The following is an 18,201-nucleotide window of genomic DNA, read 5'->3' as shown; positions in this document are numbered from 1 at the left end:
GTTGGGTAGGTAAGAGTGATTTGAGCATAGGATAGCATGGAGAGCAGAGTCTTACTTCAAGAAGATGGCTCACATAGTGTACATATGACTTACCATAACATGCTCCTGGTGTCCCTACTCTGTGGCTTGTATCTCAGAGCCCATGTGGTGATTTCCACAGGACAGAGTTCTTTTCTTTGTGTTTTGATGGAAGGAAGTATTAAAGTGTAGAATGTTCTTCTCCTTTTTTGGAAGAAATGCACAGAGCTGTTGCCTCTTCATACTATTAATACTCAAAATATATCTGTATGAGGAGAAAGTTGCTTTATCTCCGGCAGCTAGAGCAACCCATATATTCTCATGGTGGAGAAGTGTTTTCCCCTTAAGCTTCTGCTCTTATTGCTGCTTTACTCACTGCAGTTTTTTCTTTAGCCATCTCTTTTTCTGTGTTGTGGTTTTAGGCTCTTATTCTCATCTTCCCCATACTTTTGTTCATAGCATGTCTCTCTCATTAGCATGCTTCATCCCCAGTTTCATGTCAATTTTTTGTCTCTCTCCATCTCTTGATCCTCTCTTCTGATGCATTCTATGTGTCCCAGTACAACATGTAGACTGATTAAAGAGGTCTCTGAATCACTTCTGGCTTTCAGCTTGGTGTTTGCAAGAGATAACAACATTTTCTTGATGAGAGGGATGAGTCTGTGAGGGTATGTATGTGTACATGTGCAGGAGAAGGAAAGCTGATTAGCCTCTTATTGAGGAAGACACTTCACTGAACAGTGCCTTTTTTGTGTCTCCTAAGTTTTACTTTCCATGAATCCATCTTGATAAAAAAGACAATTCTTTGTTCTATTTTGAGAACAATCGAGTGCACAAGCAGCACCAGGTTAAGTGATGCTCTTACTTGCCTGAGAGCAGTGGGAGTGGGTTGTTCAGCCAATAAAGGCTGAATGAGATTGTAGTAGTGCTTTTGAGAATAGCTCAGTGTTCAGAGCACTGTGTGCTGACAGCATCTTTTGCTTCCCATGGAAGACCATGGCAAAGATGTGGAGTTTTCCCAGGATATTTGAAAGAACAAAGAAAGCTATAAAACCAAGGGAGGCCTTTCCAGCACCTGAGTTGATGTCTGCAGCCCATCTTGGACAACACAATATGTAAAATATTAATTAGACATTAGCCCTTAGTGTTGGGATTTTGCATTTCTTTGTGCTCAGAAGTAAACTCATAAGTAACTCAGCATAAACGGTCATTCTGAATTTCCCCAGGGAGAGGATGATGACACAAAGCAGTGGGATTGCTCAAAAGTCAAACCTGTCCCATAATGAGATAAAAGGCTACTGTTTCTAATAAGCAAGATAGAGAAGCCTTTATCCAGCAACTTGTAATCTTATCAAATGGAAGAGTGTATTCTGGCACTGAGACAAAAGGGGAACAAAGAAGAAAGGGAAGAAGTTGAGTGGCAGCCTTTAATACAGCCCAGTTCTGAAAAAGTTCAATGCAAATGTTGCATTCGCACTGTCAGCTTGTGTTTCTCTAGAGGGATTTCTCAGTAACTGGAAAATCTGCTGATGCTTTGGAATATCTCTGTCTTCTCTTGTTGACAAGATCATAATACTAAGGGCTGGTGATAACATGCATAATCCTATTCATAGAATGATGAACTCAACCATATCAATTTAGTGATTAATGGAGAAAACAATTACAAATATTAATAGATTTTATTTTTCTGCTGATATCATTTCCTCTAGTTTTTCATCTACCACCCACAAGCATTCAGCTTTCTTACGTTTCAGATGCTTTTTCCTCTCTTCAGTTTAAATGTGTGCTGAGCCTTTGGCTAAAATTCTGTGGAACAGCTTTCTGGCTGAGGAAGATAACTCTGTGCTTGGTTCCCTGCCTGACTCAATACCACATTGATCATAAGGGTGAAGCTTCATCCTAAAAAGGATGAGTGCCCTTCCTGAAAGTTTATCTGCTAATTGGAGGAAATTAAAAGGTTAGGTTTCAGGCCAGTTATCAGCAGGGAAAGATGGGATGAAAGAAGAACATCTCAGTGGGATTCATTGTTCCTTACAAGTGAAGACCAGGGCACCAGGGTTAATAGCTGCAATGCAAATGAATGCTGGGCTGCTCCAGCAGGAGTGATGCTGCTGCTTCTCATGCTTCTCATGCCCTCAGACTGCCTGTTCCTATTCTAATGTGTGATGTCTCTTGAGACAGCAAGGACTTCTTAGCTCATCTCTTCTCTTGGCAGTACGGCATAGTATCTTAGTAGCAAAGCATTACCTTTCCTAGTGTTCACATAATTTCTGGTTATTTTTCTCCTGTCCCTTCACTTGTGAGATTCTTCTGTCTCTTTCCTAGGGCAACTCTTGTGATGTCAGGTATAAATATCTTGTTTCCAAGATTCTTCTAGCCAAAGCACTTTAGAAAGTTAAATCAGTACTTTCTTCCTTTAGTACTTCAACCTTTGAAATTCTTGTTCAGCTGTCCAGGTTCCCTGCTGAGCTGTTTCTCAGGCAAGCTGTGTATGTTCTCTGCTGTTTTGATCTTCTCAAGCTGATCTTCTCAAGCCTTTAGTGAGGGACATGGGATGAAGAGCAGCATCACAGATGCAATGAAAGCATGATCAGTAGTGTTTGTGCTCTCTGTAGTGTATCTGGGCTGAAATCATACTGGTTTCCAATAATTTGCTTGAACCTTTCTCCATTGTTCAGGGCCAGGTTGGATGGAGTCTTGGGTGACATAGTTTAGTGCGAGGTGTCCCTGCCCATGGCAGGGGGTTGGAACTGGATGATCTTAAGGTCCTTTCCAACCCAAGCTATTCTATGATTAATACTTTTGACTCATTTCACATCTCCTCTAGCATTCCCCTTCCTGGATGACACATGGTTTGCTTTCTCAAAAGTAAGGTTCATACTATTTTTCTGCCCTGGGTCTGATCACTTTGCCTTATTTGTGTCCTGACTTCTGCTCAAATTCTCCTAAATTAGCCTTGTCTGTGAATTTCATTACAGTGCCGTTCACTTCCTTTTGTAGCTCTCATGAAAGATGAAAATAGCTTCAAACCTTTGATGTTTATGCATCAGCCAACAGTCAGTTTGAAAACCGTTTTCTTATTTTACATGAATCTTGTATATAAGCCAAGTAGCTTGGCGAAGAGGGAATAGTAGTATCTTCATTCCTGTCTTGGAAGGTAAGACTGCTATTTTTTCCCCCCACAAAGATGATGATCTGCCTGTGAAGCCCAAGAAGGAATGGATTCACATGGACAATGTGGAATTTGAGAAGCTGGAATGGATGAAGGATTTGCCCTTGCCTCAGCAGAAGAAAACCAAAAAGGTTTGAAAGCAGGAACTGTTGTTTTTTGTGTTTGTGTCTGGGTCATGCTTCTCAGCAGTTACAGTTTTGAAGGCATCAGAAACTGGTCATGTAGTTAATATGTAAGAATTCATTGGGCTGGGAGATTTCCCATTTTTTTCCACAGGATGGGATGATAGGTGGACAGTTCGGGCTGTCATGCTCAAGAGAACTGGGAAATGAAAGTTTGCCTGCTGTAATCTGAGATGAAACAGGTCTGAAAGCTAAGAAAGAGGGGAATACTTCTTAAGAATTTGAGGTCTGAGCTGAGGAGTGTTTGAACTCTTCCCTTCCAGCAGTGATACAAGAAGCGGTGTTTGAAGTGATGAATGGAGTGGAAGGCAATAGAAACAATCTTTTTCTCCTTTCACCCTTTTGTTGTAGGGAATGCAAGCTCGATTCAGTTTAAAAGGAGAATTGATTCCTGCAGATGCTGATTTACCAACACATCTAGGCCTGCATCACCATGGAGAAGAGGCAGAGGTGGGTGTAATGTAGTAGGAAGGGTACACGCATTTGTTTCCTGTGTTTAATTTGGCAGATTCCTTTTGTGCAGAGGCCTTTTAGTAACAAAAACCTTAGGAAAGTGCAGACAGGTGATTTTTCTTTTGAAACAAGCTCTTGAAGGGAAGCTGGGCTGTATACATTAACTGCTTCTCTTGCAGAAAGCTCCATTAATGCCTTTTCTCTTTAATGCCATTGAGGATTTGTGGTGTTGGAAAAGCTGCACATACATCCTTTTCATAAGAAGTTCAGTTTTCTCCTGTCATATCAATGATTAGAAACTCTTACAATTGCCACAAAGCAGCAAACAACAGTGCATTGCAGTTTATCTCCCATTATGCAGTATTTCACAATTAATCTTATTTGAAGGGGCCTGTTTATACCTATAGCTGAGTTGTTTTGTTGTTTTGTTTTGGTGTCCCCCCCCATTTAGAGGGCTGGTTATTCTCTCCAAGAGCTCTTTCATTTGTCTCGCAGCCAAGTTATTCAGCAAAGGACACTGGCTCTGCAGGTCTTGGGTCGCATTGTTCAAAAGGTAAGTCAGTTCCTGTGGAATTCCTTCCCATAACTCAGGTTTCTGGTGGATCAGGGCCAGAGTTCTCTGGTACAAGTTCTTTGTACTATGCAATGAAAGTGGGAAAAATCAGTAGCAGGGCATTCTTTTTCACTGGGATGGTCCTTACTGTTAGAAAAGTTAAGGGTTGGGAGATAACAGAGTTTCAGGTTTCTCTGGAGGGAGATGCTTCCAAGTGTTGTTCAGCAGCAGTGCTGCAGCTTCAGTTCTCTTGTTGATTTGGACACAAGTTAGGGGTTTTTTTTGGTGTTACTTTTGTGACAAACCTATATCCCTGTCAGTAACCCTTTCAGTCCTGTTGCCTGAGCCAGCTTCATAACGTGCTTCTTCTATATGAACCAGTCCTACTCAGAGTGATGTGCCAGTAGCATAAAGCGGAATGAATATTTACTTCTGTGCACATTTCCGCCTAACTCTTAGAGGAAGTGCCAACCTGCCCTCTAATAGCAGTGGAGACAGAGAAGAAACAGGGTGATTTTGAGAAGAATGATGGGCAGAACAGGCTGAAGTCAGGAGATGCTTCCAGGCTTTAGAAAGAAAGGTTTTTGCATCAAGAAACTGGTGTTACATGCTTCTGTGGAATGTAAGGAGGGGAAAATAAGGGAAAAAACCCTGACACTCGATTTAGCTGCTTTACAGTAGAAATAGGAAGAGGCAAGTATGTAGAATGAGACAGCTTTAAGACTGACTGTGTGGTATGCATTTCAGGCCAGGGCTGGAGAGTTTGTTTCCTCCTTGAAGGGCAGCATTCTGCGTCTGCTGCTTGATGCTGGGTTTCTCTTCTTGCTGCGCTTCTCGCTGGATGATACAGTGGATAATGTCATGGCAGCAGCTGTTGGTGCTCTCCGGGCTCTGCTGGTGTCACTTGATGATGAGGTGAGACAATTACTGACTGCCTGGGTTTGATTTCATGCTGAACTGTTTACAGGAATCAGCATGAGAAGACATGGTAAGTGGCTTAAACAAAGGCTTGCTGGATCGGTTAGTTTAATAGTCAATAGAATTGCTGTGCGCTGGGGCAGACAAGGCAGTGTGTTATCCCAGTTTGAGAGATTCAGTCTCTCAAACTGGGATAGCAGTCTCTCAGGATGTCTTTTTGTCCTGTTTGAATTAGCTCTGCTCCATGATAAATCCAGTGCAGGTTGCTGAGGTTCTGTTCCTTTTTACATCTTTACAATCTAGATCAGGATAATACTACTGTATGTGTACATTTTTTTTAATATGGTCTCTTTTGTTGGCTTCTTGTTTTGTAGTTTTTCTGCTTCTGAACAGATTAAATATTTTCCCTGCTTCCCCTTAAGTCTCAGAATGATGCTTTGTTTTCTCTCATTGTCCATTTTCTGCTGTCCTTACGTGCTTTTCTTAAACTAATACATACTTAATTTTGCCTTCTTATGTGTGTATTTTCTTCTTGATGCTTTTTTACCTGTTAAAAGATTGAAACTTCATTTGGGTGTTCAGAGATACTAGAGAGCCCTGAACAGCAAGACTAAGATGTCTTCCTGCTTGGGCAGAAGCAGTCCATTACAGACCAAGTATGCTCTAGGCTGTGTTTTAGGTTCCTTTCATGAGAACTGCTGTTATGTCTGACTGCAAAGGGACTGGTGGTAGTAAAAAGTGGATAGATCTCAAGAAGCCCCTTGCAACTTCTCGTGGGCCTTTAGAGCTATCCCTAGTGGGGAGGCAATTAAAACGAAGGGCTAGGTGGCTTTCTCTACATCTTGCTCCTTTTCTAGTAGAAAGGTGTTCTGCTTCTAGTAGAAGTCCTGCCCACCCATTGCAAGTGCTGTGAATGCTATGCATAGGCTTCTTGACGTGCTTTTCTTTCTTTTGATATTTTTCTGGTTTATAACTGTCTGTAGTGCTCTGATTCTCAGATCAGAGCTTGTGGTGTGATGTCTAGTATAAGCAGGGATTGCTGACTCCCTCGATGCCAAAAGCAGCACTGTGAGTGCTGTGTCTGTGTATTTTCTCATTTGGGAAGTCCTTCTTTGTGCCTTCTTTGTTTCTGCTTTGTGTCTTTGTGCTGCTGGGTTTCAAAAAGTCTCTGAGGAAGGGACAGGGCTGGAGGTCTGGCCTTTTGCTCCAGGTTTTGTAAAGCAAACACGATTTATCCCCACTGTAAACACAGAAGTAGAACACATGTAAAAATGATGCTGCCTGAAGGTATTGTTTGTTCATAAATGGCTATGGGAATGAAGCACTTTTCTCTCTGTTTACTTTGAAGACCCAGGTACTCTGTCTTGTGCTTTTCCTTCTTTTTGTGGAAGGAAGGCTACAGTCCCAAGCGCTGTATTCCAGATGGACATGTAGTTTCATCCCCTGAAGTCAGGCTTCTTCTGACCATGTCATTCACTCACCAACCAACTTGGCTTTATATTGCCTTTTTATTACTCTTTTTTAATGCTTGATAATACCTTCTGCTTCCTTGGCACTTGCATTTGAAATGTTTCAAACAAGCTCAGGGTTTAGTCATGTATTTTCAGACTAATTGGTAGTTACTTCTAATTTCCTTTTCAGGAAGTGGAAATCTAAAGCAGCTCTTGGTGGTGCAAACTTTCAGTTTCACCATCCTTTATGTTTTAAAACACTTTGAGAGAAGTAGGTCTGTTATGGGAGCAATCTCCGAAGAGTTGAAAGCTCACATATTGCAGCATGGGCACAGATCTTGAAAGTATCTGACACTGTCATTAGCTCTGAACAAAGAAGGGATTTTTGTTTAATCTGCTGAAGCTGAAGGGCATTCAAACAAACATGAACAAACACACCAGGGACTGTTCTATTCTAACATAGCAATTTTTACATCACCATTCTGTGTTATTTGTAACCTCAGTTCCACACAGGTCCAGGAGTGGGAATAGAGGCAATAAATGCAAATTCCGATTTAACTTCTAGAGCCTTGGTGGTTGGTTTGTTTGTTTGTAACTTAAACATTTTCCAGTCAAGCTGCATTTCTGTTAACCTTTGTAATGGATTTAATTCACCTCACAGTAATTGCTTTGCATGGTTTCTCAAGTGTGTGTGGGTCATAGGTTAAAATCGCTTCTGTGGAAATGCATTGCTTTCTGCTTGTACCTGTTCACAGTCACTTTTATGGTGTTACTGTTTCCCTGGGGTTAAGTGGGAATCATCAAAGCATTCCATAATCAAAAGCATCCTTGAATTTTTTATGTCTTTCATGACTTCCTTGTGAGAATTTCAGTTTGTGTGTCTTTACTCTTCTTACAGAAATATCTTGATTGGACTTTCTCATGGTATCAAGGAATGGCTGCATTCCCGTTTGTCCCCAACAATGAGGAGGAAGAGGAGGAGGAGGAAGATGAAGAATTAAATGGAGCAGAGAAGTCTCGAGATACAAAGTTAAAAGATGAAAACAAGCCAGATCCAGACGTGGCCCGATACGATGTTGTAAAGGTAAGCATAGAGCTATAGCTGAAATCCTTTTAGGAAAATAGGATCTGTGTGTGTTGTTGAACCATCTACACTCCTGTGGATGTTATTACCAACATTCTGAACAAGAATTAGAGCTCTTCCCTGGCTGTTGGATGTTTTGTTTCTGTCATATATTACCAGGAAGGTAATCTTATTGATCTCTAAAAATGTTGAGACTTGACATGTGTGGCTGTAGTATCATTAAGTATCTCTACCTTCCTCTAGGGAAATTGGCAACAAGCATATTGGTGACCTTCCAAGACTTGCTGGAAGACTGCATACAGACATGATTTTCAAGCTCACCTGCTTGAGTTAAAAGTGGAAAGGTTCCAACCATTATTAAAGTGTCTGTATGCACTTTTGTGAATTTAAAAATGATCATCACAGCTAGATAGTTCAGAACTAGTCAGAGTTGTGCAATGGCATTCATTTTATATTTGACATAAGCTGGCTACTTAGCATTTCTCCAGTTTCATTCTTCATATTTGCATTTCTAAGGTAGTTGCATAATTTGGAAGGAATTACTCACATATTTAAGCCTAATCCCACATTCCTAACAGGAGTTGTAAAAATAGCAGTTTTTGTTATCTTATATTCAGCGTTGGTGGAGCTGGTGCTACACTCTTCCCTGCTGCAATCATTAAAACCTTCATTTAGTTACTTGTCACTAAGTCATCACATAATCCAAGTCCTTGAGCCTGTGTTCCAATGGCACTTTGGCATAGGGTACTTGGGCTTAGGGTCTTGTTTAGAGGTTTCATGATTTCAGTTGTATTCTACTAGGTGACACTGTTTAAAAAGCTTAACAAAAGAGTTGTAGATAGGACATGAGACCAGTTTGTGATTTTGGAAGCAGTTGCATGGTTCAGCGTAATGGATTTTACCTTGTTCCAAGTGGCATGATCTCAGGAGATATTTGGGACAAAATTCTCCACTCTTCTAGTTGTTGTGAAATTCCATTTCACACCTGGTTACTGGCTGTTGTAACCCAATTACTCCACACTGTTGGAGTACTTAAACTAGATCTGAACTCAGTCAGGCCTAGAACTATAACGTTGCTTGGCTGCAGCTGTTTAGAGGTGTCAGTACTATGAACTCTGGTGTTATGGAGTTGCCTTTTCTCAGAACTAGGAGTGTGTGATGCTGTCACTTAAACTGAAGACTTGTTTCCTAGAATTGACACTGATCAGGGTCTTCTTCTCTGTGAAATGTAATATAAAAATAACATAATTTTTCTGCATCTCTTTTCCTGCTGCAAACCAGGAATTTGGGTCTGTTCTTTGCTTCTGTCAGCTTTGTCTGACATGACAGATACTGTCAGGCAGAGTGCTGGAGGTGGTGTCTACCCAAAATGATTCAAGGAGCATGAGAACCCTTTTCATCTACGTTAGATTTTAGTAGTCTTTTATAGGGAAGGTTATTTTTTTATTCCGCATTACTTTTGTTTTCCAGAGTATGAAAATATAAGTGCCCAAACCCCACTAGTGGTTGGATTCAGAACAGAAGTTCAGTTAGCCTTGCTCATTTGCTTATGTACTAGCAAATCCACAGAAACTTTTTTCTTTGACTCCCCACTGGTAATTTTAAAACTGTCACCCTGCAGGAGATGTAATTGAATCTCCTTTTGTCTTCCAGCAACTGCAGTTCAGAGAGCAATTGTAAAGAGTATAATGGATTTTTTCATTCCTCCCCTTTCTTCCCCCAGGGACTTTTGAAGACACGGATCCAGCACCGGCTGAGATACATCCTGGAGGTGGTACGACCTGTTCCAACAGTAGTCCTAGATATACTGCACATCCTCACCCACATAGCAAGGCACTCTTCTGAAGCATGCAACCAGGTAAATCTCCCATTGTGCAGGAGCTGGTGAATGGTAAAAGACAGGTGTGAATAAAGGGAGAAAGAAGCAGGCAAAGTTATGGCAAGGAGATCAAACAAACTTGTGTGTTTTGCATGTCTTTTGTATGTCTGCATAACTGCATACCTTTAGTTACTTGTGCTGCCTTAGTTATACTGTGCCTGCTGTTTCTCTTCAGCTGCTCGACTGTCCTCGGTTGATTGAGACCATTGTCAGGGAATTTCTCCCTACTCAGTGGGATCCCCAAGTAGCAGAACCAGGGTTTCTGCTCACCAGCCTCCATGGAGTTCCCTGTGCCACTGCTATGAAATTCATCAGAGTGTTGGCATGTGGAGGCCGAAATGCAACAGCCAGGCTGGTGAGTGCTTCTCAGAAGAGCTTTTCTGATTGCAAAGGTCTTTGTTCTGTGTAAGTAAAGACAGAAGATTAACTGGAGGTGACTGAGCTGAAGCTGGAATAATCACTGTGAAGACGGTGCATGTATTTTGAAGGAATTACTGACATTGTCCTAATAATGATGCTTCTGCTGTGTACCAGTAGAAGAACTGCCTCAAGCTTTTTACTGTATGCAAAATCACATAGCACAGCCCAGTGATACTGACCAATAGCAGATGTTTAGAGCACATGGTGTGTGATGCTCTGTGTTCTCCTGTGTTCCAGTGACAGGCAGGACCGTATAAACCAGAGACTAAATTGCTATCCTTCTTTTATGACCATGGCTGGACTTTTCTGCCATTAATTTGTCTTAATAACTCTGAGGGCATTCATCAGTATTTCCAGCTCCTCTTACCTACTTCTGGACAGGTTTTCCACTTCAGAGATAATTGCATTCACTCATATATGTCATCGTACTGACGCTATAAATGCATAACATCTACCATGAGCAGCATCCATTACAGTGCAGTGAGCACTTCTTAGGGTTTTTGGGTTAGTATTGTTAACAGCATCTAATAAATTGCCATCCAGTAAATTGCTAACCTCAGCAGCAGAACACCAGCCTGTGCTATAAAATACATAGAATAACATGCTGATCATGGGTAGTGGGATATTTAAAGGCTGTAAGTGGTGCTAGTAGCATAATAGAAAATCTCTGAGCTTTACTCTGTTTCAGGCTTTGTGTACTCCAGGTGTATCAAGGCATGACAAATTGCTTACAAGGTTCCACTTGCTTTTAGCCGCAAGGTTTATTGCTTACAATAAACTATTTGGGCTTCGGTTCTGTTGCACTCTCATATGGCCTGTTACACGCACTTGAACAGGGGAATGGAAGATAATAACAAACTAAATCAAAATCATCAATGCATGAATTTATTTCAGCCAACAACAAAATTCTTCCATCTTCCTCCACTGGAAGTAAATTTGACTTTGTGCTCTGTTCTGTAGGAGTGGTGTCAGAATTAATTGTTTGATTCATCAGCTTCTTTTGATTCCTTGCTGGTGTGCATTGATTTCCCTGCAGGATGTCTCAAGCATTTGAATTTGTAGTTATCTATAATATGTCCTTGTGTTGTGAAAAAGACATTGTTACCTCATTTGTTTAGACAGATCACATACAAGCTCTTTTTTATATGGGGGAGAGGAAGAGAGAAGCTCCCTTTTTTTTTTTTTTTTTTCTTATGGCTACACAAAAATACCCAGTTGTTGGGGAGGATAAAAATTATTTCTAGAGAACTGCAAATGAGTCATGCCCGTGCTTAATTCAACACCAAAATAGCCTCAGAACATTTCCAAGGCATCAAAATGCTATCATCTTATAAAAGTAACAGGCAGGAGGCACCCTTTTTGTGAAAGAATCATAGAAAGATTTAGGTGGTAGGACCTCTGAAAGCCATTTAGTTTGACCTCCCAAAAGCAGCATCAATTCAGTACTTTTGTGTACAGTGTTTTTCATTAGATGTATCTTTACAGGTAATCTTGACTGGTAGAGTACTAGTTATGACCACTTAAAGAAGGATAAACATGTATTTTCTTAAAATTAGTTAAATGCTGCAGAGAGCATCCAAACCAAGAGTGTGTGGGGTGGAGAAACCTCTGTCAGAAATGATTTATGTGTAGTTGATTTGTGTTAGAAACGGATTAGGTAACACCTAGGTGTCCCTTCCAGGAATACTTCTCTCATAAGGGCCTTTGACCATTTATTGATCCTTTGAAATGTACTCCTTGAGATTACATAAGATAAAGGCAGATTTGAGCAGGGCAAGAGGAGTTGAGAATGAGCTGAAATGAAATGTGCAGCTCTTCTGGTGTGTCAGAGTAATGTGGTGATGATGCATTCCGCTGATACCTCTTATCCCTTTGTCTTTTTCTGTTGTTTATTCTTTTCTCTCTGGTTTGTTTGGTTTCCAGTTTAACAAATTTGAAATGAAAAGTCGGTTGAGTCGCTTTATAGCTGAAGACCCAGTGGATCTGCTGCTGCCAAGGGAAGAAGCCATCAGGCTAAGCACGGAAGCCTTCCGGTTGTGGGCTGTGGCTGCTGCCTATGGTCAAGCCTGTGATCTCTACAGGTACAGTCTGAAGCTGGAGAAATGAAGGTGGGAGGCACAACAGGGAAAACAGACACCCTGTTCCAGAGAGGCCAATATAGGGATTTCCAGGCTCGGTTTCTACCTCCCTTCAGGGAGTCTTATCTCCCTGAAGTCTTATCTATGGCCTCCTGCAGTAAAATTCCAAGTTCCTTATAGGTATTTGAGTTGAGTATGGTATTTTCTGGTTATTCTTTTGTCTTCTGTGTTTAAGGGTTGGTATTTTGTTGTTTCCTCTCTGTACTATGGGAGATTACCCCAGCTTTTTAGGGCTGCATCTTTTTTCCCCTTGAAGGCATGGATAATCTGTGTTTGTGTGACATCAGCACGTATAGTTTGCAACACACTTAGGGCTGAATCTGATGCTCTGAAGGCAGTCTGGGCAGCAGTCACCAGCGTGCATGCTAAGTGAGGCAGAGTGATGCACACAAGCTGTATGCCACATCCACTTTCAGTTTGGTACAAGTTCTTGTGCATGACCATCAGGGTCTGCGCTGGGATAAGTCTGAGCTATCTTAAGCATTGAAGCTTATTCCTGTCATTGCACTGACTTGGAAGCACAGAGATGGCTGTGGAGTTGCTCTGAAGAGTAAAAGGGAGGCCAAGGGAGTCAGAAGGGAGATTGTTCCTATGCAACATTGTGTTCTCCAGCCCAGTCAGGTGAATTGGTTAATAAAGAGTAAAAACTGTATATAGGTTTGCATTGTAAATAACATTGAGGAAAGACAAAGAGCAGAAGATTCCTTGAGTTTGCATTATCACCACTGATGATAATGCAAATCGTTTGGCTGAGAATTTGAGAAGTAAGGAATCAGGAATAAAATAAAAATAGCTTTTTCCTTGAGATTATCTTCTTGGAGGCAGAGTATTAGGGAGGCCCTATTCATATGAAAGACAATATTCTTTTTTGTCATCTTTTTTCGTTTTTGTTGTTTTGGTGGTGATGGTGGTTGTCATAATCTCATTTTAGCAATCTCTGTGCAACGGGAGGATGCAAAGAAGGTAGAGGCAGGTTTTTTCAGTGGTGTGAAGTGGAAGTACAAGCAGCGACGGGCACAAATGGAAATACCGGAAATTTCACTTAGTAAAAAATATTTCCTACACCTGTGAAGGTGATCAAACACTGGAGCAGGTTGCACAGGAAGATTGTGGACTCTCCATCCTTGAAGATACTCAGAATTCAACTGGACAAATTGCTGGGCAAACTTGCTCTAGCTGACTGTCTCGAGCAGGGAGTTGAACTATAGGCGATCTCCAGAGACCCTTTCCAACCTCATCTATTCTGTGATTCATACTCTAGGGATCTCTACCCTGTGCTGGTGAGGATACTGCAGTCCCTACCTGAGCTGCTCAGCACTTGCAGTGAGAAGAGCTGTATGACCGAGTTGTCTGTCCAGCGAGCTACAGCAGTAGTTACTCTACTGATACATGTGACACAAACAGCAGGCTATGCTGCGGAGCTGCAGGCCAACCTGAGCAGGTAGGCCCCCTCTGTCACCAGTTGTGTGTCTGAGTAGCTGGCATCCTGTCTTCTCTTCCATTTGGAGACCTGGCTATCAACTTCTTTTTGTCTGCCTGGTAAGAGGCAGGAGTGGAAATCTGCCTCCAGCTGTGGGGCACAAGTGCAGTGTTAGCCAAATGTCCTGCTGAAAGGAGCTTGGAAGCTCCTTTGATCTTCCCTTTGGGGGAAAAATAGTAACCTCTCCAAGCTTTGGAGGAAAGAACCTCTCTGCAGAGACCAAGATGGATCAGGATTAAAAGTTGGTTGGTTTTGATAGACATCAAAGCAGTAGCGTTTGCTGAAGAAACAGGTACTTTTTCTGGTGAAAAGCCAGAAACTTTTAGCTAAAGCTGGATACTGAGGTAGCATGTACAGTAAAACTAGAGCATAGCTCGAAGACAGAGTAGTGCAGATGAAGACACTTTGACTTTCCTGAGTAGCTTCTGCATGGTTTTTGATGCCAAAATTGATTAAGTCTGGTGTGTGGGAATGTGCAAAGAACTGTTTTTCCCTTAGTGGCTATTGTCGGGTACCAGCTTCCAGACTATGTGCCTTTGGAAGTCTTGCTGTTAAAAATGATTGTTTAAAGAGACAGTTGTTTCTGAGACATATTTGCTATCCTGTATTATTCTTCAATTATGTTTCAGTAATAGCTCAGAAGATAGTGAACAGGTTCCTCCTCCTCCCGTATCCTGGAATCAAGTGTCAGGCTTGCAGCCCTTCCTGGAGACCAGTCTGAAAAAATTCCTCCAGGAGATACCCCAGACAGAAACTTGGCACACTCTCCAGCCTCTGACCACAACTTACATGATCTACTTGGGAGTGTATTACAGTGCTTGTAGCCAGCAGGTAAGGCCTGAAGATACAGGTTGTCTTTTCATCTCACCAGCATCAGCTTGTGTATTACCTCTGAAAACCTGAACTTAACAGGTAAAGCTGAAAAACACAGACATTGAGGCATCTCGCTGAGGACTAGGTTTTGTTTATCACAGCTTATATCTAGGCTGCAATGCATTTAGGGTCAGATAAGTCTACTGATCCTTCACATTAGCAGTGCCAAATATCACTCTCCTCCTTTCTTGTCTTTTCCTTCCTTTGGACTCAGAGTCTCAGTCAGTGTAAGTGGTAGTGCTGTGACTGTTCTCATTTATGGCAGGGATCCAAAGCATGAAGCAAATATGACCTGATTCAGTTTGGCAGCCCTTGCTCTTTATGGGCTAAATCAAGTTGCACGTTTGTGCATTCACTGTGGTCTGTAGCTTACATGTGGACAGCTACAGTGCAATAATCTGGTTGGAAGATTGAGCACTGAGGGTCATGCCAGAGGAACTTTGGATAGGAAGCAATAGAGATAAATTTATTTGCTGCCCCACTGACATTGAAGGTCGACTCCTGTAACCCAGTTACAGCTCTAGTATGTGGCTGTCTTTTGAAGTGAGTTTTCTGAAGGTGACACATCAGTGTGATGCTATTGAAGAATAATGTCTTATACTTCAGCTACTGTAAAGATTCATGTTCTAAAGATAAATGCAATTTTCCTCTTTACTGCCCATCTGACATGCCCGAGATGTGACCTGGTAGAGCTGTCTTCATGGTGTGGGGGTAATTGAGTGGCTGTAGTTAGGTTTCTGCAGCTCCTCTGAAACTTGTCCAGAGCAGCTGAGTTTGTTAGATGTGGCTGGGGTGGAAAACACCAGTATCTCTCCAAGATCACTTTAGTGTCCCAGAGGTTGGTTGTACCCTTCACCTGCTGTCATTATGTCCTGAGCCTTAGCGAACCAGGATAACCAAGAGGTTAATAGTCCTTTTTAACCTTTATGACATATTTTCATTTCCACTTAAAAAGAAGTTGCATCACCTACCAGTGGTCAGCTCCTCTGATTAAAAAAATTAAACTAAAATTGCCCAACTTACAGAGTAACCAGACTACTCCATACTGGGACCTTCTTGGAACATTTTTGTTAGCCTAGTTAGAACTAAGGTTAACACATTCGTGTAGGTCATACTGATTTGTAGAGGGGGATTTCATCTGGGGAAAACTAGGTTTTATGTTATGGAAATGAGTATTTCTGTATCCTAAAGCAGCATTCTAATAAAGGGAAAAAACATTAATATTTGCGAGCATGTTCCTTCAACCTGCAATATTGCTTACTAGGGTCAGAAGAATTTAGATGGTTCTCTAAAAGCCACAGATCCTCCTCTGTGCAATGTTCATCCACAGTCATGCTTGATGGGCAGGTCTGTCACGCTTCATACAGCTTTTAATTTGGGTTTTTTTGGGGGGACCCTCATGGTGCCACACTGCTTTCTCCACGTAGTTCTGATCACCTTTATGTCATCTTCATGTTAAATGGAAAGGGAGGGGTAGCCTTTTAGGGCAAGTTTTCCTTTAGGGAATCTTGATCCCAAAATCATGATCCTTACTTCTACCCAGTTAAGAAATCTCTGTGATACTTGAGTGCAAGAGCACCTTGGTGTTCTAGTTTTCAGCTTCCACAGTACCAGCTGTGAGGCCAGCTCTAACCTAGAGCAGTAGCACTATGTAGATTTTGTGGTTTGGCAAAAAGGCAATGAACATAAAGAAAGCAATTAAGTCAACCTGCAATGCCTTCATTCACCGTCTTTTCCTGTCTTTTTCCATGTCTTTTGCAGCCATCAGTCAATCCAGTTGACTGCTTAGAGGAACTGGAACGTTTGACATCTGAGGTACTGCAGCCCCTTCTCAGCCATCCAGCCATACAGAGCATGTGGGACATGCTTAGGTAAAGCCATTTCACTGCTGTTCCCAGAAGTTAAGGAAGCTTCACTTCTATACTGTACTGTGTGCCAGTTTTCCCCTTCTCATTCCTTTCCCTATACATACGTGCTCTGTGTGTGTGAATTAGAGTGCAGTCAGGTTCTGTCTATACCCTGCTTTGTTCTCTCCTCACAGCAGAAAGCATGATGCCCACAGAGGTTCTCTAGTTCCTCCTTTCTTACTGGTGCTGCTGCTGGGTCTGCATCTCTGCCTCTTCATGTAGTTGTAGTTTTCTTATTAATTTAAGATTGATTTTTAGTCACTCTTGGCTTTGATTCTTTGGTTTCACTGTTTTTTAAGAACAAGTGACATCAGTTTTAGTCCCTCTTACAGAGTGTGTGTGCATGTACCATTCACATGCTCTGTATGATGCAGTTTGCAGAAAATATTTTAACTAGACTCTCATCTTTAAGCTCCTGCAGAGCTTGAAAGCCTCCGCAGGAACGTGAAAGGCCAGATACCAAACTTCTTTCAGACATTTGGATAACATAACCTTTGTCTGTGGCTCTTGGAACTGTTACAAGCAGTACAGAGATTCTGTCTTTCTACTGCAGAGGGAGCCTTCCTACTAGCCTGTGATCAATCTTCTGGAGGGGGGGGATGTAAAAGGCCCAGCCTGTAGTCAGGGAGACATTTGGCTGCTTCTGAGAACATCACATATAAGAGATACTTGAAATCTTTGGTTTTAAGTGGTATTTGAGTGGTCACCAAACAGTTTGGCCCATGATCTTTCATGACCGAGAACTGAGGTCTGAAGCTCTTAGCACCAAGTACGGTTCCAGCACTGGGGTGCTCATTAGATCCTTTCCTGCATGTTCTTGAGGTCTGAAAGCAATGGGTTTGGTCAGGCTGTAGAAGCCTATCAGCAAGAATTCTCCTATGCTGCTCTTAACACTGGCTGGTAGAAGTGAAGAGTCAACTAATTTCTGCATTAATATTTTTGACAATCTTGTCTAAATGTTTTGGGCAGATTATGGCCAAGAATTCAGGGTGCCCTGTGCGACCCAGATGTGTTCACGCACTCCTATGTGGTAATGCCAGTGGAAGGAAGAGCAATGCACGTGAAGAATTAGTTCTCTGTCATAGAGTAATGATACGGATCTTTGACAGTATTTGCCCTGTTGTCCCATTGCAATTCAGCAACATGCTCATGGTCACCCTTCCTTGTAGAGGGAAGGGTGCCTTGCCTGTACAGACATGTTATATCTTAAGTGCACCCACAAGCATTGCTGGTGTGAAATATTCTAGTTCTGCCCTCACCAAGAGCACAGTCATGTTCGTGTACATTAAAGCCAGGTTCTGCCTGAATAGAGCTTAAAAAACTAATTTCATGAGTATGTAAGGGGCAGCATCTTTGCAATGTCAATTTTAGATGGAAGCTGGCTTTTTGGCTTTGCCTGCCAGGTTATTATGGAAATGTCTTGAGTGGGTGGCAGCTCTATTAGCCTGGTTTCCATATATATGTGGGGAAATGTGTATTTTTTTAAATCAGATGCCCAATGGTTTCAAATGTTTGACATCAGGGATGCATCACTGTATCAGTATTTCTGCATGTAATGAACAGTTTAGCTAAAGATTAGAATTCATGACAGCTCACTGGCAATGGGTTGTATGGTGATGGTGCTTACTTCATCAACCATGGTACTAGGTTTGTTCTTGCATGATCTTCAGAGC

The 18,201-nt window shown here is 41.8% G+C and overlaps 1 protein-coding gene across 3 annotated transcripts in view; it reads left to right on the top strand.

The window, feature by feature from the left end:
* RPAP1 (RNA polymerase II associated protein 1) overlaps window positions 1–18,201 on the top strand; it is a 42,370-nt gene that overhangs the window by 14,975 nt on the left and 9,194 nt on the right. For all 3 annotated transcript variants that reach the window (XM_061343590.1, XM_061343588.1, XM_061343589.1), the window contains exons 8-18: window positions 3,206–3,321; window positions 3,724–3,822; window positions 4,277–4,378; window positions 5,126–5,293; window positions 7,646–7,831; window positions 9,555–9,689; window positions 9,886–10,065; window positions 12,054–12,211; window positions 13,530–13,709; window positions 14,378–14,579; window positions 16,383–16,492. In XM_061343590.1, the coding sequence (XP_061199574.1) occupies window positions 3,206–3,321; window positions 3,724–3,822; window positions 4,277–4,378; window positions 5,126–5,293; window positions 7,646–7,831; window positions 9,555–9,689; window positions 9,886–10,065; window positions 12,054–12,211; window positions 13,530–13,709; window positions 14,378–14,579; window positions 16,383–16,492 (1,636 nt within the window). The remainder of the gene's footprint in view (window positions 1–3,205; window positions 3,322–3,723; window positions 3,823–4,276; window positions 4,379–5,125; window positions 5,294–7,645; window positions 7,832–9,554; window positions 9,690–9,885; window positions 10,066–12,053; window positions 12,212–13,529; window positions 13,710–14,377; window positions 14,580–16,382; window positions 16,493–18,201) is intronic.

Source organism: Neopsephotus bourkii, unplaced genomic scaffold (genome assembly GCF_033783945.1).
Source record: "Neopsephotus bourkii isolate Nb327-2 ecotype Australia unplaced genomic scaffold, CSIRO-AGI_Nbou_v1 NB_1825, whole genome shotgun sequence".
Lineage (NCBI taxonomy): Eukaryota > Metazoa > Chordata > Aves > Psittaciformes > Psittacidae > Neopsephotus > Neopsephotus bourkii.
This window is presented reverse-complemented; position numbering and strand designations above follow the sequence as displayed.